Source organism: Epargyreus clarus, unplaced genomic scaffold (assembly GCF_041222505.1).
Source record: "Epargyreus clarus isolate Ecla_fem2 unplaced genomic scaffold, WU_Ecla_fem_2.2 ptg000008l, whole genome shotgun sequence".
Taxonomy (NCBI): domain Eukaryota; kingdom Metazoa; phylum Arthropoda; class Insecta; order Lepidoptera; family Hesperiidae; genus Epargyreus; species Epargyreus clarus.
Window position 1 is genome coordinate 459,607 of NW_027332216.1, and position 21,899 is coordinate 481,505.

The 21,899-nt window shown below is 32.8% G+C and overlaps 6 protein-coding genes across 6 annotated transcripts; all 6 read left to right on the forward strand.

Moving 5' to 3' along the window:
• Nucleotides 1-1,654: 1,654 nt before the first annotated feature.
• Nucleotides 1,655-2,239, forward strand: LOC140744102 (15-hydroxyprostaglandin dehydrogenase [NAD(+)]-like). The gene has a single exon (XM_073075571.1). The coding sequence runs from the start codon at nt 1,655-1,657 to the stop codon at nt 2,237-2,239; it is 585 nt and encodes a 194-aa protein (XP_072931672.1).
• Nucleotides 2,240-7,825: 5,586 nt separating this feature from the next.
• LOC140744103 (15-hydroxyprostaglandin dehydrogenase [NAD(+)]-like) lies at nt 7,826-8,515 on the forward strand. The gene has a single exon (XM_073075572.1). The coding sequence runs from the start codon at nt 7,826-7,828 to the stop codon at nt 8,513-8,515; it is 690 nt and encodes a 229-aa protein (XP_072931673.1).
• A 1,006-nt stretch (nt 8,516-9,521) lies between these two features.
• Nucleotides 9,522-9,947, forward strand: LOC140744105 (alcohol dehydrogenase 1-like). The gene has a single exon (XM_073075575.1). It carries the CDS (start codon nt 9,522-9,524, stop codon nt 9,945-9,947), a length of 426 nt encoding a protein of 141 aa, XP_072931676.1.
• Nucleotides 9,948-12,097: 2,150 nt separating this feature from the next.
• Nucleotides 12,098-12,853, forward strand: LOC140744106 (15-hydroxyprostaglandin dehydrogenase [NAD(+)]-like). Its single transcript, XM_073075576.1, has one exon. The coding sequence runs from the start codon at nt 12,098-12,100 to the stop codon at nt 12,851-12,853; it is 756 nt and encodes a 251-aa protein (XP_072931677.1).
• Nucleotides 12,854-14,547: 1,694 nt separating this feature from the next.
• Nucleotides 14,548-16,459, forward strand: LOC140743977 (15-hydroxyprostaglandin dehydrogenase [NAD(+)]-like). The gene has a single exon (XM_073075416.1). It carries the CDS (start codon nt 14,575-14,577, stop codon nt 15,322-15,324), a length of 750 nt encoding a protein of 249 aa, XP_072931517.1. The 5' UTR covers nt 14,548-14,574; the 3' UTR covers nt 15,325-16,459.
• Nucleotides 16,460-16,878: 419 nt separating this feature from the next.
• LOC140743978 (15-hydroxyprostaglandin dehydrogenase [NAD(+)]-like) lies at nt 16,879-18,055 on the forward strand. Its single transcript, XM_073075417.1, has one exon. It carries the CDS (start codon nt 16,934-16,936, stop codon nt 17,687-17,689), a length of 756 nt encoding a protein of 251 aa, XP_072931518.1. The 5' UTR covers nt 16,879-16,933; the 3' UTR covers nt 17,690-18,055.
• Nucleotides 18,056-21,899: the final 3,844 nt, after the last annotated feature.

Genomic DNA, 21,899 nt, shown 5'->3' on the forward strand with positions numbered 1-21,899 from the left:
TCGCCGCTTCTTCTCCATAACGAAACACCTTGTGAAGTGGTGGTAGTTGTATTGACATTCAAAAAGTGCTCTGTAAATAACCTATTTTGAATAAAAAAAAATGATTTGATTTGATTTGAAATTTCAATTTAATCATTCCAGTAGATTCTCAGATAATTGGCACAAAATCATATTTTTCTATACAATATTTTACACGCACGACCCGTGTTTGTGTGGTCATGTTACGTAAGATATACAGGGTGAATCTCCATAAAGTGCACATATTGAAACAGGTAAAATTAAACCGCATTTTGTCGACAAAAAAAATATAAAAAAAATAAAAAAAATTTTTTTTGGGTTTTACGACCTTTTGAATTTTTTTTTGGGAATTGTGCACCTAAAGTAAATAAATCGCTATAACTTTTAAACTAAGAGGGTTATCAGGTTCAAACAAAAATAACAATGATTGCCAATGATAGGCCGTACTGATCCATGTAAAAAAACAAACAAAAAAAAAATATCTTCCCAGAAAAAAAATGTCAGATTAGTGCAAAAAAGCACTTTTTTTAAGGTAAAATTTTCAGTAATCATCAATTTCCTCAAAATAATCTAGGCGTTTTATTTTTTTATTATTATTTAATGCAATTCTACGTCGTATTAGCTTTCAAACACTAAAAAAACCACGCCTCTAACTCATGTATAAAGTTTGATAGGAACGTTTCAAAAAAGACGCGACGCACGTGCGCCCTAATAAAACTGGTATAGTCCAACCTATAATTAGATGTCCAAAATATAAACAAAGGAAACTATCAAAAATATGTTTCAATGGTAAATTCATGGTAGTTTCTTATTTTTGACGATATTAAAGTGATAAAACAGTAATAAAATAAATCTTTAATAATTAAAAAAAAAACACTAGTTTGTATTAAAAATGTTATTTATTACCAACACCCTTAAGAACTGCCTTTGTTTAAGCGCTCGTAGGAAACTTTATACTTAAGTTAGAGGCATGCTTTTTTTAGTGTTTGAAAGCTAATACGACGTAGAATTACATTACATAATAAAAATAAAATAAAAAGCCTAGATTATTTTGAGGAAATTCACGATTACTGAAATTTGACCTAAAAAAATTGCTTTCTTCACACTAATCTGACTATTTTTTTCTGGGAAGATAAACTTTTTTGTTTTTTTTTTCATGGATCAGTACGGCCTATAATTGGCATTCATTGTAATTTTTGTTTGAACATGATAACTCTTTTAGTTCAAAAGTTATAGCGATTTATTTACTTTAGGTGCACAATTCAAAAAAAAAACTTCAAAAGGTCGTAAAACCCAAAAAAAAAATTTTTATTATTTTTTTTGTCGACAAAATGCGGTTTAATTTTATCTGTTTCAATATGTGCACTTTATGGAGATTCACCCTGTATATATTACATGCGTTTAATACATTGTATACAAATATTTAATTTCTTTCTTTCTTTCTTTCAAATATACGATTTGTTTTGCCACTGACCCTATCTGACTCTTCCAATGTTCAACTTTAGATATAAATGCAGTGTAATTTAGAAACCGATAAGATATCTTTTATTTATATTAGCATATAAACACAACTTTATGTCAAAAGTGATCATATTCATACAATTTTAGCAGTAGCAATACCAAAAACTTTGCTAAAATGGAGAAAACAATTGTTAATAAAGTTGTTCTTGTAACTGGAGGTGCTGCTGGTATAGGGTTAAGTATGGTAGATAATTTTTTAGAAAATGGTGCCAAATTAGCTATTATAGTCGATATAAATGAAGAACTTGGAGAAAGGGCGGTTGAATCAATGACTACCAAGCATGGATGTGATAAGACAGTTTTCTTGAAATGTGACGTTACTACAGACTTGGATGAAACTTTTGAGATTGTTAAAAGGAAATACAAATATATCGATATACTAGTGAACAATGCGGGCATTGCTAATGAGAAATTACTAAAATGTACGATAAACATTAACTTATTATCAGTGATGGAGTGGTCAATGAAATTTTACGACGATATGAGAAAGGATAGAGGTGGACGTGGAGGGACTATTATCAACGTGGCTTCTGCTTACGGTTTTAGAAAGACTCCTTACCTATCAAGCTATCATGCATCAAAATCTGGTGTCATTGGATTTAGTAAATCGATAGGTCATGAATACTGTAGAGTTTTAGGTCGCTGGTTTCTAATCCGATATATAATTTGGAACCCTTGTGCGCTAGTGACAATAGTATAGGTGAATATATGTATAAATACCGTAGAACTGTGCGGTGCTCCCTTCGGCGACCGATCGACCGTGATGCACACACACTCGCGACGTCCAAATAGGTCCCCAGGACCCCCGTAATATACTATATAATTAGATACGTCCCGTGACGAAATCTGAATACCGACTGTCCGTACAATGTGTGTTATGACAGAAACGTCAACCTTTTAAATTTTGAATTTACTCCTTTATTTATAATCAGTATTTCGACCAGTTCTAAATACTGAACATACCCCCGCCCGAGAAAGGCCAAGCCTTTATCAACCAAAATCCAAAAAATAAAACTTTACACCGAACATATAATAAACATGAAATAAGTGAAATAAGTTTGTGACAACCCTATTCCGAAGGCAGCCTACAAACCTTAACCATAGGCCGAATAAATATAACCGATGTTGTTTTCAGTTTATCCGAATAATACAATCTTTCTCAGGCAGTAACACAAAATCCACACTAATTTCCATTTTTAAAGAAGGCAAGTTCTCTTCTTTTAATAAAACTAAATCTCCAATTTTAAGTGATCCTCCAGGTTAATTCCTTTTACTTCTAGTTTGAAGCAAGTGAAGATATATACTACTCCGTCTTCTCCGAAATCCTTGATAAAGAGCTTGCGCCAATTAACATCTCTTCAATCTATTGTTTGGTAAATCCGCCAAGTTATATTCCAGTTCCAATAATAAGATTTACCTATTAAAAAATGAGCTGCCGTTAAAACGTCAAAACCATGTGGATCTTCCGTTACCGTACATAATGGTCTAAAGTTGAGAACTGCTTCCACCCTGGTAAATACAGTTTCAAGCTCTTCATAACTTAAAACAAGTTCACCGATTACTCGATTCAACACAGTTATTGCTGACTTTACAGCCGCTTCCAATAAACCACCAACATGAGGTGCCGAAGATATAATAAATAACCATATTATATCCTTTACAGTAGCATCATTAATCAGTACTTCTCAATCTAATAATGTTTGTTCTTCATCTAGATGTCTTCTTGCAGCTGTATTATTTGTCCCACAGTCAAACCGAATGACGTGTGAAAAACCCCGCCGAGAAGTGAATGTAGTCAATACTACAAGAAAAGCTTCCGTTGTCAAATCGTTGACTCAAATATGCTTTGTACAACATTTTCACAAGAACAAACAATAACCTACAAAATATAACACCCTAATGTTTTAGGATTCCTCAACCGCGAAACCCTGATAAATAAGAAAAATCTTTAAATTTAAAACAAAAGAGAAACAAAATCCTATTGCAGTGTGAAATACCCCGGTGGTATTCACCCTATCCGTAGGTAATGAAACCATTGTGTCAATACATTTGACCAAAAACAAAATTAAAACAAAATATCCTGCAACGAGGATAATAGACCTTTACCAATAAAAATAATAAATGAACTAAAGCCATACAAATATAACTAAAATAAAACCGTAATACCGCTAAATTAAATTTACAACGTTTTTCCTAAATTTGTTTACCGCACGCTGTCTTTCCATGATAGAGAACCGTTTTCTCACCGATGAAAAAGAACTATTTACCGTAAACGTATCTGGTAAATATGGCGAACCTACCGCATATCGCCGTGTATCATCCCGTTGATTATTATTTTTATTATAAATTTTATGATCCAAATGTCTCCAATCCGCAATGGCACTAGAATTGTCGTTAGTGTCCCTAACCTTATGTACAAAATTATCCGAGTTAACGTTTGTGAATGTTTGGCAAACGTTTATATTCTGGGCAACTTTATCATTCTTTACCGCGTATGAAAAAGGCCCCGACAATACATAACCGAAGATAGTTTCCATAGCACAAGGCAAATCAGTGTTTATTTTAATAATATCCCCGAGCATAACCTCTCCTAATAAATCTGCACCTATTAAAATATCAACCTCTCGACTGAGGTAAAAATATTCATCCGCAAGAGGCAAATCTTTGTAATGACTACAAATCTCTTGAGGTAAATTGAAACTAGGCAACTGATTAGTTATTTTATTTAAAATAGTAGCGGTAGTTACCAATAACGGTCTACATGAAAACCGCGGCCGAATGGTTAAATTGACTCCATTTCTACCACTATCCACTGGAATGCCACTCAGTCCCGTGACTGTAGAAGCATTCGTCTTAAACCGTCTTAAACCTAATCTATTAGCACAACTCTCCGAAATAAAGCTACCTTGACTACCGTTGTCCAATAACGCAAGCGCTTCTTGATATTGCCCATGTGCATCCTTAATATGTACCATGGCCGTAGACAAAAGAACCGTACGATTAAACATGTTACCTTCAATCATGTTAGAAGTCAACGAAGCACCACCTTGATTCGAAACCGTAATATTTGCCCTGTTAGATCCGCTAACAGATGAAGTACATGGATTATCCTCCACCCTATCCGTGACAACATTAGAAGCATGTGCCCTACTGTTACCGGTCATAGTAGGTGTCGCCGCCGACCTTGCACTGCTCGATGCTGTCTGGTAGTGAGGTAAATCCATGTGAATAAGATGATGATGCTTAGGTGACTTACACTTAAAGCAAACCCAAGAAGATTGACAGTCCGCTATCTTATGAGAGTTAAAACATCTAAAACATAGTTTATTTTCTTTAATAAAGTCTTTCCTAAGACCCACCCTTAAAGATAAAAAATTATTACATTTGGAAAGATGATGTATTCCCTTTTTACAACATTTGCAGCCTACCTGCCTACTTTCCTGAAATGCCGCATGAGTTTTAGTAGTGCCACATGTCCGATGTGAATCACCACTTGACTCCAAAATCCTAAGTTCATTTTCCAAAAACTTTATTAAATCCTTAAATTCCGGAAACTCCTTTCCTGTAAACCGTTCTTCAAAACCTTTTTTTAGACTATTATCTAATTTTTGAAAATTAATATAAAACAATAAATGAGTCCACTGATCAACCGGAAAATTCATCTTTTCTAGCGCTTTCGTATTTTCTAATAATGTATTTAAAAATAATTTAATAGAACTTAAATGTTTGGTGACATGTGAAATATAAAACAAATTATAAAATAGTTTATCTGCTAACAATCTTTTATTATTATATCTATTGTTCAATAGATCCATAGCAACCGAAAAATTATCTCCCGAAATAGATAAGTGTTGCAATAAAACCTTTGGCTCTCCAGCCAATGAACCTAATAAGTAATACATTTTCTCCGAATCAGATAAAGCATTATCTTCACATATCAAAGAATTGAATAAATCCATAAATGAAACAAATTCTTCTATTTTTCCCGAAAATGTAGGAATTTGTATTCGTGGTAAAACCACCCGCTTCCGCTTGTCACCATCATCCATTGATCTGAACTCCGAACCATGTTCAGTCTCCGAAGATGATATTTCTAAAAACTTCCTCTTGATATCATAATATATTCCATTATATTTTTTAAAATCGTCCGAATAATCTACATCAGAGCCTTCGTCCAATTCCGATTGCAGCTCCAAAAACATCGACGTAAATTCTTCATAATTACGATCCAAATCATGATACCGTATTTTAAAATTATTTTTATCTATTTCAGATTTAGGTTCCCGCTGAGAAAGATCGTAAATAGAATCCAAATTATGGATTGCTAAATCGTATTTTAATTTAATCAACCTTTGTTTAGATTTAGGAGCCATTTCAAAAAAATTGAAATAAGAAAAAATAAAATAAAATTTAAACCGATAGAACGCTGTCACAAAATTATATGTCAACCGACTTGACAAATATGAAAGCACAAAATATTACCGAATGTAAATTATAATCCGCAGTAATAAAAATTCAAACCAAAATAAAACCGACCGAAATAATAGAGTAGACAACGACCATGCAGTCCACCTCCACCTGGTGTAAATGACCACACGTGCGCTGTTACTCTTGAGGACTAAGTTGGAACGCCTCGATTAAGTATATCTCCCTTACCACACCTTTTTCAAACCAAAATACAGCAGCTCCAAACACTGCTGTAATGGCAGAAATAGATGTGGCGGTGGTGCTGCCGGAGTCGAACCACGTAGAGTTCTACCACCTTCAACCGACACAACCCGAAACAGGAGAATGCTCAATACAAACCCGACCGAAACACTAATAATAGTCCGAAAAAACGCCTAAAACCGTTGACGTTTCTTGTAGTACCCGATGTACATAAATAAAATAGTAACCGAAATAAATACGTGTATCCCTACGTAATAATTGTAGAGTACACAGTTTTTTTTGAATTTGTCCAGCCGCTGTAAATACTTATAATCCGGCAAAGTATTTACAAACGACGTGGACGTGTGCCGATGTCTACACTACTGTTGACCAACACACAAGAATATACTTGCGAGCACGGAAACCCGAATCCCGACTCGAAGTGACCATAATGTAGAGTTTTAGGTCGCTGGTTTCTAATCCGATATATAATTTGGAACCCTTGTGCGCTAGTGACAATAGTATAGGTGAATATATGTATAAATACCGTAGAACTGTGCGGTGCTCCCTTCGGCGACCGATCGACCGTGATGCACACACACTCGCGACGTCCAAATAGGTCCCCAGGACCCCCGTAATATACTATATAATTAGATACGTCCCGTGACGAAATCTGAATACCGACTGTCCGTACAATGTGTGTTATGACAGAAACGTCAACCTTTTAAATTTTGAATTTACTCCTTTATTTATAATCAGTATTTCGACCAGTTCTAAATACTGAACAAATACAATTTTAATAAGACTGGAGTTCGCGTTGTGGCTTTATGTCCTGGATTTACATACACAACATTAATTGAAAAAATTGGCCTTAGAGAAGATAATATGTTACAAGATTTTATGGAAGAAGCAGTGGTTGTGGTGAAGCAGTTGATGCTGTGGGAAAAGGTGTAATAGAAATTTGTGAAAAAGCAGAAAGTGCGACTGTGTGGCTAGTTGAAGGGGCCGTTCAGCGGTTATGGTGCAAAAGAATATTAAAAAAAAAAATAACGAAAAAATCAACCGACTTCTATGTCACTACAAAGTAAAAAATAATTCAAATAAATGTTGGTTTACTACATATTTCTGAAGTCGGCGCTCAATATATTTCGTTCGATAACGATGTAAACAGCGTGTCTAATGTGTCATGTTTTGTAGTACTTTCCAAATAAATACGAATAACTGCAAACTAACCCATCTATGTCGACTAAACCCTTATGATTTTTACAAGATTTATATCTACCAATAGAATGAGACTTAATATAATAATGTTAATCGGCTATGATATAAAATGCAGCTGATAAATTAGATTAAATTAGATAATTAGAGATTAAATTAAAAATATATTTAACCATCAATTTAATTGACTGTCATATTAAAATGTGCTTCATAATTAGATAGTTGATTGGATAACTTAAAAGTGATTATATTTATTTATGTCTATAAATATGAGTTTACATATTATAAAATTATATAAATAGTGATCAGATAAATAAATTTCCATCATCGGTAACATCTATTAAACTTTGCTAAAATGGATATAATTGTGAAAAATAAAGTTGTACTTGTGACTGGAGGCGCTAGTGGCATAGGTTTAAGCATGGTAGATAATTTTCTGGAACGTGATGTAAAACTAGCCATTATAATAGATGTAAATGAAGAACTTGGACTTAAAGCAATTGAATCGATGAGTACAAAGTATGGAAGTGATAAAGTAGTTTTCTTGAAGTGTGACGTATCAACAAACTTAGACGAAACTTTTAACATTGTAATAAGCAAATACAAATTTGTTGATATACTAGTGAACAACGCAGGTATTTCCAATGAGAAAACCTTGAAATCTGTTATAGACATTAACTTGATATCGCTGATGGAGTGGTCGGTTAAATTTTATGACTATATGAGACAGGACAGAGGTGGACATGGAGGAACCATAATCAACGTGGCATCTGTTTACGGCTTGGAAATTACGCCTTTTGCACCAATTTATCATGCTTCAAAATCTGGTGTCATTGGATTTACTAAATCGTTGGGACATGGATATAATTTTAAAAAGAGTGGAGTTCGTGTTGTGGCCTTGTGTCCTGGATTCACATATACACAAATGACTGCAAACACTGTCCTGAGAGATGATGATATGTTGGAAGATTTTATGAAATTAGCAAAGTCTAGTGAATGGCAACAAGTTGATGCTGTGGGTAAAGGTGTAATAGAAATTGTTGAAAAAGCGGAATCTGGTACTATTTGGATTGTGCAAGGAAGCCGCTCAGCGGTCATGGTAAAAAAGTAAAGCCTTTTTAGTAATGTGATGTAGTACTTAATAGTAAGTTATGTTTCTAAAATAAACCACATATCTTGACCCAGCTTATATATACAAGATTTTTCCTCACAGATCCTGAAATTTCCTTTTAAATCAACTTGAATTCCTTTAAATAAAATATCATCGTTTTAACATGTATATTAAGTACATTTATTTTATGTAGTTTAACGTGTTATTGGAGTCAAGGGAGACCCCTTGGACCAAAATCTCATACGCATTTCGGCCTGAGGAATATGCGTAACAGCAATTCTTGTGCTATTGATAAATACATTGTATTTTGTTACTAAAGGGCAAAGAGAAAAAACAGTAGTAAACGACTTACGTTATATTCTACACAGGTTAATGGCTGTATAGCAAACATTGTAATTATTTGACTTAAATGTTACGTGTTTGCTGTTAAAAATAGTTAATGAATATTTGTAGCATGAGTATAATTACATTTCCTACAAAATATCAATTTCAATACTTTCAAGGTATCAGCTTATAATTGAATTTTATTAAATCAGGAGCTGATAAGATATTTTAAAGGACGATTGAAATTTATCGCAATGTATTCATATAAATACGTGTTTATATAATAAGTGATCAGATCAAATAAATTATATTAGTAGTAACATCTAATCATCAAAATATTGTTATCATGGAAAAAACTGTTAAAAATAAAATAGTTATTGTGACTGGAGGTGCTAGTGGCATAGGGCTAAGTATGGTAGACTATTTTTTGAAACATGGTGCGAAAATAACGATAGTCGCTGATATAAATGAAGAACTCGGAACAAAAGCAATTGAAACAATGACAACAAAATATGGAAGTGATAAAGCATTTTTTTTTAAGTGCGATGTTACTACAGACTTAACCGAAACTTTTGAGATTATAACAAATAAATACAAAACTATTGATATACTAGTGAATAATGCAGGTATCGCGAATGAGACATTAATCAAATCTACTATAAATATTAACCTAATATCGCTAATGGAGTGGTCACTTAAATTTTACGACTACATGAGAAAAGATAGAGGTGGAGATGGAGGAACTATAGTCAATTTAGCTTCTATTTACGGATGGAGGATAACGCCATTTGCTCCATTTTATAATGCTTCAAAATTTGGTGTCATTGGATTTACTAAATCGTTGGGCCATGAGTACAATTTTAAGAAGACTGGAGTTCGTGTTGTGGCCTTGTGTCCTGGATATACGTATACGAAGTTAACTGCACATGTTTTACTAAGAGATGATGACACGAGCGTCTTAGAAGATTTTGTTAAAGAAGGAGAGGCTAATGAATGGCAACAAGTTGACTCTGTAGGTAAAGGTGTGATAGAAGTTGTCGAAAAAGCTGACACTGGTACTGTGTGGGTTGTTGAAGGTGGCCGTTCAGCAATTATGGTGAAAGAGTAGAAATTAAAAACATTGTAAATAAGTAAAAGACAAATCAACGAAAAAAAGAATATTCTGTGGTATGTTAATTTTAGTTAAAGTTTGATCATTGATTGGTTTATGTTTATTAAAACATCAAGTGACGAATAAAGGTGCGTAGAAAGGGTTCTGTCCAAATTTAACATTAAATAAAAACATGTTCTCCCATATGTTAGGTATAGGAAAATATTTTTACCGACTGAAAGAGTAAGTTTATTTGTTTTCTTTTAAGACTAAAGACATCTTCTACGTTTTACTGTAATATTTATAACTTTAAAACCATCTATTGTAGAACACAAACATAATTAATAATATATGTGAGAGAACCCTATAGCAAGCCCTTTCATTTGACATGTCACTCGAAACGGTTGACAAAACATTTTTAAAATATTTTTCATTTTGTCCTTCAATTCAAAATTCAGTTGAGTACCATTATACAACTTCGTCTAATTTTAAGAGATCTGATCCAGTACACAGTAATCATATAGTTAATAATATGTTAATGTATTTCCTATGATATAATATTAATTATTCATGACTTTCAATGAAATATTTCGTTATGATATTTTCATATGTGTGCTTAGTAAATGATGCATTTAAATCACTTCATAGTTAATCATATATTTAGGCTAAACTCTTATTATATTTTGATGTTAAAGACACGTAAGCATATAATAATCTACAAGATACTTAAATATATTTCTATATGCTAGAGGTACTTTTATCAAGAATTTTGTTGGTTATAACATTATAATGCAGCTGATAATTTCAGAAACTGATAAGATAAGCTTCTAAGCATATAAAATGTCATCTATTTGTACTTTAATATAAATACCAGCTTACATCAACAGTGATCAGATAAAATAGCAGATAAAATCTTGCTAAAATGGAGAAAATCGCTGAAAACAAAGTCGTACTCGTAACTGGGGGTGCTAGTAGCATAGGGTTAAGTATAGTAGACAATTTTTTGGAACATGGTGCAATACTTGCTATAATAGTTGACATAAATAAAAAACTCGGAGAAGAAGCAATTGAATCAATGAATGCATAGTATGGAAGTGATTGAGCAGTTTTCTTGAAATGTGATGTTACTTTAGATTTGGATGAAACTTTTGAGATTGTAATAAATAAATACAAACCTATAGATATATTAGTAAATAATGCAGGAATTGTAAATGAGAAATCAATAAAATCTACTAAAAACATTAACTTGATATCGCTGATGGAGTGGTCCGTTAAGTTTATGACTATATGAGACAGGACAGAGGTGGCCAAGGAGGAACTATAATCAATGTGGCTTCTGTTTACGGCTTCACAATAACGCCATTTGCAACGATTTATCAAACTTCAAAATTTGGTGTTGTTGGGTTCACCAAATCATTAGGCCATGAGTACAATTTTAAAAAATGCGGTGTTTGTGTTGTGGCTTTATGTTCTGGATTTACATATACCCAACTGACTGCAAACATTGCCCTTAGAGATGACAGTATGTTGGAAGACTATATGAAACAACTATATGAAACAAGCGTAGTTCAGTGAATGACAAGAAGTAAACGCTGTGGGAAAAGGTATAATAGAGATTTTTGAAAAAGCAGAAAGTGGCACACTGTGGGTAGTTAAAGGAAGCCGTACAGCAGCCATGGTAAAAGAATACAATTTACAAAAAATATTAAAAATAAATTTTCATTATGATAAATTTACGTTATTACAGTTAATTTGAAATTTTCAATTAAGTGTTTAAGATATGATTATTATTTTTTTATTTCTAAAGAATATATTTTAAAATTACGATAAGAATATTTAATGTTCTAAACCGACGATAATTATTTTAATACTGAAGATATATATTTTGACTGAATTGTTACAGTATTTGGTGTAAAAGAGCGTAACTATAGGTAAAGTATAATATCGGATAAAAAAATATTTCACATACCTAGTACTATTATTATTTTATTGAAGTTACTCGAAATGATTTAAAACAAGCTGATAAAATTAGCAGCTGATAAGATTGTTTTAGGGGAAAATTAAATTTATCTGAATGTTTTCATATATAAATACTCGCTTATATTGTTAGTGATTAGAACAAAAAAAATGTATTAGCAGTGACATCTAAGCATAAAAGTATTGCTAAAATGGAGAGAATTGTCGAAAATAAAAATATCGTTGTAACTGGAGGTGCTAGTGGTATAGGACTTAGTATGGTAGATAATTTTTTGACACATGGTGCAAAAATTGTTATTATAGCCGATAAAAATGAAGACTTTGGAGCAGAAGCCGTTGAATCAATGACTTCTAAGCATGGAAGTGAAAAAGCAGTTTTCTTAAAATGTGATGTTACTACAGACTTGGATGAAACTTTTGAGACGTTAATAAGTACATACAGATCTATTGATATATTAGTGAACAATGCAGGTATTGCGAACGAGAAATCTATTAAATCTATCATAACTATTAACTTAATGGCGCTGATGGAGTGGTCAGTTAAATTTTGGGATTACATGAGACAGGATAGAGGAGGACGTGGAGGAACTATAATCAATATGGCTTCTGTTTACGGCTTGAGAACAGGGCCATTCGCTCCATTTTACCATGCTACAAAATTTGGTGTTATTGGATTTAGCAAATCGTTAGGTCATGAATACAATTTTGGGAAGACCGGCGTTCGTGTGTTGACCTTGTGTCCTGGTTATACTTTTACAAAATTAACCGCGAATATTGTCCTAAGAGATAGCGAGACGGCACAAGATTATGTTAGGGAAATAAAGTCTAATGAGTGGCAAGAACCTGACGCTGTGGGTAAAGGCGTGATAGAGGTTGTCAAAAAAGCTGAAAGTGGTACTGTATGGATTATTGAAGGAGGCTGGCCTCCTGTCATGGCGGAAGGGTAGAAAGTGTTAAAGGTTAAAATATAAAGATATCAAGTTGTGAATTAGAAACTTCGCTAGTTACGAGTGACGGCAGCCGGCGGCAATCTCTGGCGACGGGTCGTGACAAAGCGAAAATGTAACTAGAATCCTAAGCTTATAATTATTATTACAATAATATTACTTGGGATTAAATAAAAGAAATATCGACACAATACTTAGTCGTTGGAAACAACGCAACAACAAGAAATAATATTAAAATTAATATTTTCAAATATATTTTATTGTTATTATTTGTATATATTAGTATTTGTTGTTAAAGCGGTTAGCTTTATACATCCTCTGTAAAAAAATCAAGTGTCTATTTAATAAGGTCCCGGAGATAGAGCCCTGTGACAGACGAACAGACAGCGAAGTCTTAGTAATAGGGTTCTGTTTTTACCCTTTGGGTACGGAACCCTAAAAAAGAGTATTGATAAATAATCGAGAAGTAACCTTTCTAGCGCTATTGACGATGACCACACCACAGAAGAAAAATCATAATTCTGCGCTGACTAGATACATTTATCATCTAAAATACACGTGTAAAGTCAAGGTTATGAAGAACATTACATAACTATACGTATGAGGAATAAGTAATAATGTCATATCATTAAGTAATCTAATGATACTTTACGTAAAAAATCGATAACATAATCCATTAGTGTAATCGCAATAATAATCGCGAAAGTAGATAAATAAAAAAGATATTATCGGTGTTATTGAAAAAAATTCTATTGATACCACCCCAAAACTTACTGATAATATCATAGTACTATTTAATTACCTAGATGGAATATTTCTAATCCTTAGCAACTTCTCTAAAAATATACCTGGACATGCGGCATACGTATGTCCCTAATATTGCATTTATCTGTTAAATTGGACAAAGATTTAGTCTCGAGTCAGTTTTATTTATCTTTCCAGTCATCGCAGACTTATATTTGAACTTTTTTCTGTCTTATATCAATAAAAAAAAATGTATAAAGAATGAATGTAACGTTTTTATTACTCACTAATGAATTAAGAATTAAGTGTGCAATAATTATACTGACTTGGATTAATCATGGTATGGGTGTTTATTATTACCTCCAATATTTAAATTTTATTATTAAGTAAAAACATATATATTTTTAGCGATGGATGGTATTTTTTGTTTCAAAAGTTTTAGTCGGTTTTAAACATTACACAAAACCATGTGGCGTATATATATCGTGTAACTATGTATACGTATATTTATGTAATTAAATACTTCTTTCATCTTACGTTTTTTTCGTTAATGACCCAAATGATTTTTTTAAACATAATATTATTAGAAGCCAAGTTATGGTTAAGGTGTACCATTTTTTTGATTTAAACATGTTTTATCTGTTTATACAAAAATATTTTGGCCAAAATTTAAGATTGTGTCAGACTCCGAATGTATGAGAATTTAAATATAACTAAATACTACTTGCTAAAAATGTGTTATTTGTATATTAATTGTATATTTTTTATATTGTATATTAACAACAATAAAACTATGTAATGCAATGAACTTATAAGGGGCTTCCTCGTTATCATCTCCTGTTGATTTCTATCTGCAAAACAATAGTTCAAAGTCAGAGATAACATTGGAATTTAGATAAGTTGCCTATATATATTAAGTTTTTGCAAACAATTTCCACACACGCGGAAAAACACGACACAATTAATGTAAAGGAAACATGGAGAGAACTATTGAAAATAAAGTTTTAGTTGTTACTGGAGGTGCTGATGGACTTGGTCTAGAGATGGTTTGCAAGTTTCTAGACAAAGGTGTTAAAGTTGCTATTATAATTGACGTTAATGAACAAAAGGGAGTTGCAGCCGTTGCGAAACTGACCGAAAAATATGGAAATAATAAAGCAGTTTTCATAAGGTGTGACGTCACATCAGACTTGGAGGTTACTTTCGAAAAAATTATCAATGAATACAAAGCCGTTGACGTTCTTATTAATAATGCTGGTATATTAAACGAGAAAGCATTAAGAAAAACCATAGAGGTTAATACCTTAGCTTTGATGGAGTGGACTATAAAGTTTTATGATTACATGAGGAAAGATAGAGGTGGTAACGGTGGAACAATTATCAATGTATCGTCGATTTTTGGGTTCAGAATAATCGCCCACAATCCATTTTACCAAGCATCCAAATTTGCAGTTCTAGGCTTCTCTAAATCTATAGGCCATGAATACAATTACAAGAAGACCGGAGTCCGTGTTGTTGTGTTGTGTCCTGGATTGACGTACACCAATTTGTCAGAAAAACCCAAAGCGAGGGACGATGATTCTAATGAGGATCTTTTCCAAGAAGTAGAGGCAATGGAGTGGCAGGAGGTGGTAGCGATAGGAGACGGTGCAATTGAAATATTTAAAAATGCTGACAGTGGTACAGTGTGGCTAGTGGAAGGATATCGCCAAGCTGTGATGGTATAATTTGTTAATGTATAAACTGTGGATTAAATATATTCCTTAACTTTCGTTATAATACACATAATGTCTTAATTGGTAGGAAAATTTAAATGTCAACTTATTAAAATACATGCAATTTGTATGATACATACTAGTGATAATGTTGCTTCATCTGTGAGATATTAACATTACTGTGTTTAGTTTAACATATGTTTTAAAATTTTAACACATTTTATGTACAAAAATAAGAATAAAATAATATACAGTAAATGAATTCACAGTTAAGCTGTATTAGGTATGTGTGTTTAGAATTTGAGACATTATCTATTTCTATTGAAGTTGTTATTACTTGATAATGGATAAAACAAATATTAATTACTTACTATTAATTACATAAAGTGATGTAACCGTGAGAAAATGAGAAATGTGAGAAAGTGAGAAAATAAATATATTAGTAAGTGTGATAAATTTATTTTATGTTCGATTTCGTGTAGTTATGAGTTTTGGACGTCGTCAACCCACTGTCGGACAGTTGGACACGAGTCTCTATTCAGAGTAAGAAGCGTTTAGGACATAGTTCACCGCTTGCCAAGTTGTAAATTGGTAGACTTCATACATTGCCGTACAAACATTGCCGTACTTTGAATATAATATAAATAATTAAAAATTATAATATTAATTAAAGATTTCTTGTTTTTGTAAACATTTGCACTGTCACGGTGATCGTTGGTAATTCGGTTAATCGTGTACGCAAATCGCTTATCTTAAAATTTTATTAAGCGTATCATACATCGATATAAATGTATAATTGAAAAATATTAAATAATAGGATGACAGTTTTGATGACTGATGGTCGATTACAAATAGATAGAGGCCTACACTTCAAATCCTAGAAACTAGAAATCGATGAAATTCACGAAGCCCCGATGAAAGTCCAGTGAAATATATATTTACTCACGCCAGCAGATGGGAGACAAGTCCAAGCTTAGCGTTGCTCTATGTCATAAGGAACTCACAATTAGTATTCGTCCCCCTTTTTGCTGGTGTGTTGATATGCTTACTAATATAGCTTTTCCGTGTAAGGTGTTGGTATATTTTTGGGTTGTCCAACATATCCGATCTCAAGCTTATAAAATAATGTGTAATACTTAAAGATAATATGTGTTATTACACAATTTCAATGCCAATTCCATTGACTTGTAATTTTAGTTTACAACTCTTCACTTTATATAAGAACAGGAAGTTAAAAATTTCAACTGCTTATAAATCCTGTCTAAAAATATTATTTCTTTATATTTGATGAATATAGAAATAATTAATTATGAGATTGACATTACTGGACACTTTTAACGCGAGTAAAACCGCGAAATACCCATAGTCACAGAGAGTTACAATTAAATCACTTTTAGGTGGTACGAAATAATATATCTTCGTGGTCCCTGGGTCATCAAGGTATAAATGGATCATTATAGATATAATTGTATAATCTACGAGCTATACTGACTTTATGTAAATAAATCGAAATAATTAATATTTATAACTAGTGTCAGTTTTATAAACATGATAAGAATTTATATATAAGTAGTGCAGTTTAACAATAACTTAGTTCGCCTTCGTAGCTTACAAGAATATAATGGCTAAAGATTTAAAGAATAAAGTTGTGGTTATAACCGGTGGAGCAGTTGGGATCGGTTTTGAAACAGCCGATCGGTTTCTACAGAAAGGTGCTAAAGTTGTTATTCTACTCGACATAGACGAGAAACAAGGAGTTGAGACGGCGAAAATTCTTAATTCCAAATATGGAGCGAACAAGGCCGTTTTCTACAAATGCGACGTCACTAAGGACTTAGACGCAGTAACCAAGTTGATCTACGATAGTTATAAATACGTTGATGTATTGGTTAATAATGCTGGAATACTGAACGATTTGCTGCTGAAGAAAACTATCGATATAAACGTTACAGCTCTAATTGAGTGGTCGTTTAAATACTGGGAGCGGATGAGGAAAGACAAAGGCGGTAATGGAGGTACGATCATAAATTTGGCTTCGATTTATGGGTTCAGGATTGACCAGTTTTTACCAATTTATCAAGCCTCGAAATTCGCTGTGATGGGATTTACGAAATCTCTGGGACATGAGTACAATTACAAGAGATCTGGTGTGAGAGTGGTGGCGATATGCCCTGGCTTCACTGAGACAAAATTGACGGCTAATGTCCAGACGTGGGATAATGAAGGATTTGGAAAAGATTTGACAGTTTTCATAAAGCAAAAAGCCTGGCAAAAAGTGGATTCTGTTGGTAAAGCAGCTGTAGAAATTTTTGAAAATGCTGATAGCGGGACTGCTTGGCTCATTGAAGGTGCAAAGCCTATAGTTGCAGTCGCTTGAATTTACAAAAAATATGACTACTTTGGTGTGATTTTTGTTTTGATTGGATGTTTACTTCAAAATAATATAATGCTACCGGATTTTTTCAAAAAATGCGAATTAATTTGATAAACGCGAATCGCTAGACTGTTCTATCGATAAATAATTGTTGACTATTTTATTGTTAGAAAAGGTTTAAAGACAAATATTTTTATTTTCTTTTAAAATTATCAAACAAATTTATTTTTGTACAGTTGGTAGGTTCCATGTAGGTAATCTTATACAAGAGGAATACATCTTATCTATCGTAATTTACTCTGGTAGGCAATATAATGGTTGAGTGAGGTATGTATGAGTATTGTTCCAATAAAAAAATGAATAATTGTTTGTATTATTTTTCCTTTTTCTGCAAAATAACTTAAATATGTTAAATTTGAAACTATAATATAAATAGTAAGAGTATTCAGTTAGGCTTATAAATACTAGGTAAAAGAAAAACACTTTGTTTAAGGCTTACACACCTCACACATAATAGTACTCGTACACAATTATGAAAATTAAATAAAAAACATGTCTAAAACTATTTTGCATATCTCAGAAAGAACCCAAGTGAAATAGCAATATATGCCACTCTAGTATATTATGCTATCAATTTGTGCATGATATATCGCAGTTAGCATACTTATACAATCTAATTATATCTGTGAGCTAACGATCTAGCTCTCAAATGGTGTGGCTCTTTACTGTTGGCTGGCCTCTTGTACCATAGCGGCTCAATTTCACTAAGTGGACCGTTGGCTCTTGAGCTCTGGTAATATCTGACATTGAGGTCGCTTAAAAGCTGTCCAATTAAATCCGGTAAAATCTGGTAAATAGGAGAGGTTGTAAATATAGTTAAATTTTATTTTGGCTCGAATTTATCTCTCTCGCTTTTGCAGTTTTAAGAAAAATTAAATTATTTTTGATAGTTAACTTGACCGATTTGTATTCAGGTATGAATATCGAGATGTGTGACATGTATGTCTGTTGATCGGCACAAAATAGTACTTAAAGAGGCAAACTTAATAATTTTCTATTACTTTTGAAGGCAGTTCAAAATGTATAGATTGTATAATATTTATAGGTCAATTCATCACTATTACATTTCATACATAATTGGAAATACTTTCTCTCACGTCTTAGTTCAAGGAGTACTGATTTCAAATTTAATTTCTATCTTTAATAGTAAAAGACATTATTTTTTTTTGTTTTAAATACAGTTTGCTCTTTTTTCTAGACGAAGGCAATTGCCATTAAGTTCAAGACATCTAAGATATTTAGGATTTAACTCTGTTCGTTGTAATGACCTTAAGATTTAGGTTTAGCAATAATCATTAGCTTTAAGCTGAGGGCTAACCTTACCTCTAGAATTTCTAAGAAATGAGTTTAGTCTCATTAAGGATAGTTGATGCTATTATCTTAATCGTTCACCTAATGTAAGTCTTGCAGCTGAATTTTGATTCGGCTGATTAAAAAAAAATGACTTTACCTTCGTATAGTTTACACTACGCTACTATACTATATTATACTCAAATATCATCAAGGTCTATTTCTAAGGATTGTATTTGAAATAACAGCTAAGGTGATAGCAATATAGACAGCTTTTTGTGATGTTTTTTATGTACTTATATGAATGTGTTATAATATTTCACCACTCACTTTACACCTTCGAATTTAATTTGAAAAAACTGACGCAAGATTTTCCAACGACAATTTTTTTTTTATAACCATACCTAACTTCAAAAATTGAAGGTTGTGGTCTGACTAGGGGTTCGATCCCAATCCTTGATTTTACATGGAATTCAAAACCACTGTTACTGCTGCTAAGATTTACTACGTATGGCATTAAGTGAGGCATGATTCACCTCAATGTGCATATTAGACGTTACTTAAAAAGGCTTAGACCGGTTTAACAAGTGTCACGTGAGATCATTACTTATTCACAGTGGGAACGATTTTCTGTGAGCTGCAAAATTTCTGCGCCAATCGGACTATCTCCACGATCTGAATACTTCATAGATAGAACTTGACTTATTGATTTTCTTTGCATGAAGTGTATTGAATATTCTTGAGTTAGTGGTTTTCTTTGAATGTTTTTGTATTGGTTTCTATTTAACCAACTGCTTATTGCGCAGTTCTGAATTGTTTGTTTTCTAGATATGTTTTTGTTTGTTTAGAATTAGTTTCATAGTCACTTCAAGATAGCAATATCATTAAAAATATATATTTTTAACGATTTATATTAATAAAATAAATATAACTTCAAAATCAGGAGAAGTAAATAATAATTTTGGCTAAACGTAGTAAATTTTTGAAGTCTAATTAAAACGTCTATCTTTTTGGTAGGAAAGTGAGTTAAAAAATTGATTATATAAATGAAGACGAACAAATTATTGCTCATATATATCGTTTGATATTTTAATTAATTAATTAAAATCAATAGAAACAAGACACGTTAACAGAAATTGTTATTCATTTGGCGTCAAACAAGTGGTGATATAAGCTATTTATTATACATTAACGACATTATATTCTGTACATGTACCATACATTAGTATGGGTGAACATTGCAACATAATGTGCACTAATGCAGACCTTACTTGTAGTTACGAGAAAAATCTCCGGTAGCGCGTGATAAAGTGGTGCGACTCCGTGGGACGCGGTTTACGACGCAAAACCTTGTGTACATACGGGAAATAAATGCTACGAGCATGAAACTTGCTCCTACATGTATTATTGAAAGAAACTGCTTACCCAAGAAACATGTAAATTCATATTCAGCATTATTGTCACGAATTAGTTACTGCTCCACTGTCCTACTCTTGGCCGTTTCCTTTTGAAATTGTAAGGATCTAGTTCTAGAACATTAGCTCTTATGCGAGCGAAGAATGGGTTGAAGAAATTCATCAGAAACGAAAGCTACAAATAATTGGTGTTCGTCGCAAAATAGTCCTGTATATCCCCCTTTAAGACTCACAGTAGATGGGGACTAATGTGGCAAAGCTTTTAGCCGCCACCTGTCGTCACAGGACTCATTATAGCGCAACAGAACCTGCACCGACCACCATAAAGTAAGTAATGTACATTAAAAATTGGTCGAGGAAACTTGGATGAAATTAGACGAAAATAATATTAGTCAAAATTAATATGTTTATACGAGTATTATTATATTCCGATGTTTGTTTTGAATTCGCTTCACTGTAGTTCTATCAATTTTGTTTTTGTGGTGATAAGTGAGCACTCGGTGATAAGTGGACACTATTACCCACGCAATTTATGTAAAGAGGAATTAAATTTGTTTATCATTTTTAGTTTAATGAATGTGACAAGGTAATTAATAATATGAGACATTGCAAAGAACCTCGGCAGAAACGCGTTCGTAATCAATTTAAAGTCTGACAGTTTTTCAAATGTTGATGAAATGGTTCCAGATAACTATGGGATATCAGGTGAACTGCAACTTCGTTAGCTGCTCACAATAAAATAACAGTAACAGCTCCTACAACCAGGCGTTATTAAGACGGTAACGTTTTGATTGAGTAGAATTTCAAGCAATTGACGGCCGGCCGCAGAGAAAGCGGATTATAAGGGCCGGGAGCCTTCAGTACTCACTAACACAGTTAACGGACCTAAGGATTGTACACAAGGGATCTCGAGAAAATTGTCTTTTCCTTTTATCGTTTTTATGAAATTTAAGTAACAAAAGAGCAACTCATCGGATGGTAAATGTTCCCGATCGCCTATAGATATTTGCACGATTGAGAATATTTGATTCACTAAGGATAAATTGCTGAGGAGTTGCAGACTAAGTTAGGTGTGGTTCTTCATGTGTTTCTTTTTATCATACTTTTTTTACGTCTTTAGAGTTGACACTAAGGGTAGTACCAGAGCTAAGAATTTGTTTTCTTAATGAGACGAAATTGCAAGTTCTTTTTCTTGTGATATAGCTACAGGGTCCTAAAAAGTAACGACCTTCCTTCACAACCGGAAGTATACACGAAAATGTTGTAAAACAAATCCCATAGAATTTTCCATAAAATTTCCCGTGATCATCATTACCATTCTTTTTATTTTTATTACAATTTCTTGCGTCGTCACGATCGCAAAGAATGACTCTGTGGGAATTTCACGCAAGATTAACTATAACAGATTAGCTGTTACCGTTGCAAAGTGTGTCAAACGCTGCAAATGG

Excerpts from the sequence above, each read along its gene's own strand:
- LOC140744106 (XM_073075576.1), top strand. The coding sequence starts at position 12,098 with ATGGAGAGAATTGTCGAAAATAAAAATATCGTTGTAACTGGAGGTGCT.
- LOC140744103 (XM_073075572.1), top strand. The coding sequence starts at position 7,826 with ATGGTAGATAATTTTCTGGAACGTGATGTAAAACTAGCCATTATAATA.
- LOC140743977 (XM_073075416.1), top strand. The coding sequence starts at position 14,575 with ATGGAGAGAACTATTGAAAATAAAGTTTTAGTTGTTACTGGAGGTGCT.
- LOC140744105 (XM_073075575.1), top strand. The coding sequence starts at position 9,522 with ATGGAGTGGTCACTTAAATTTTACGACTACATGAGAAAAGATAGAGGT.
- LOC140744102 (XM_073075571.1), top strand. The coding sequence starts at position 1,655 with ATGGAGAAAACAATTGTTAATAAAGTTGTTCTTGTAACTGGAGGTGCT.
- LOC140743978 (XM_073075417.1), top strand. The coding sequence starts at position 16,934 with ATGGCTAAAGATTTAAAGAATAAAGTTGTGGTTATAACCGGTGGAGCA.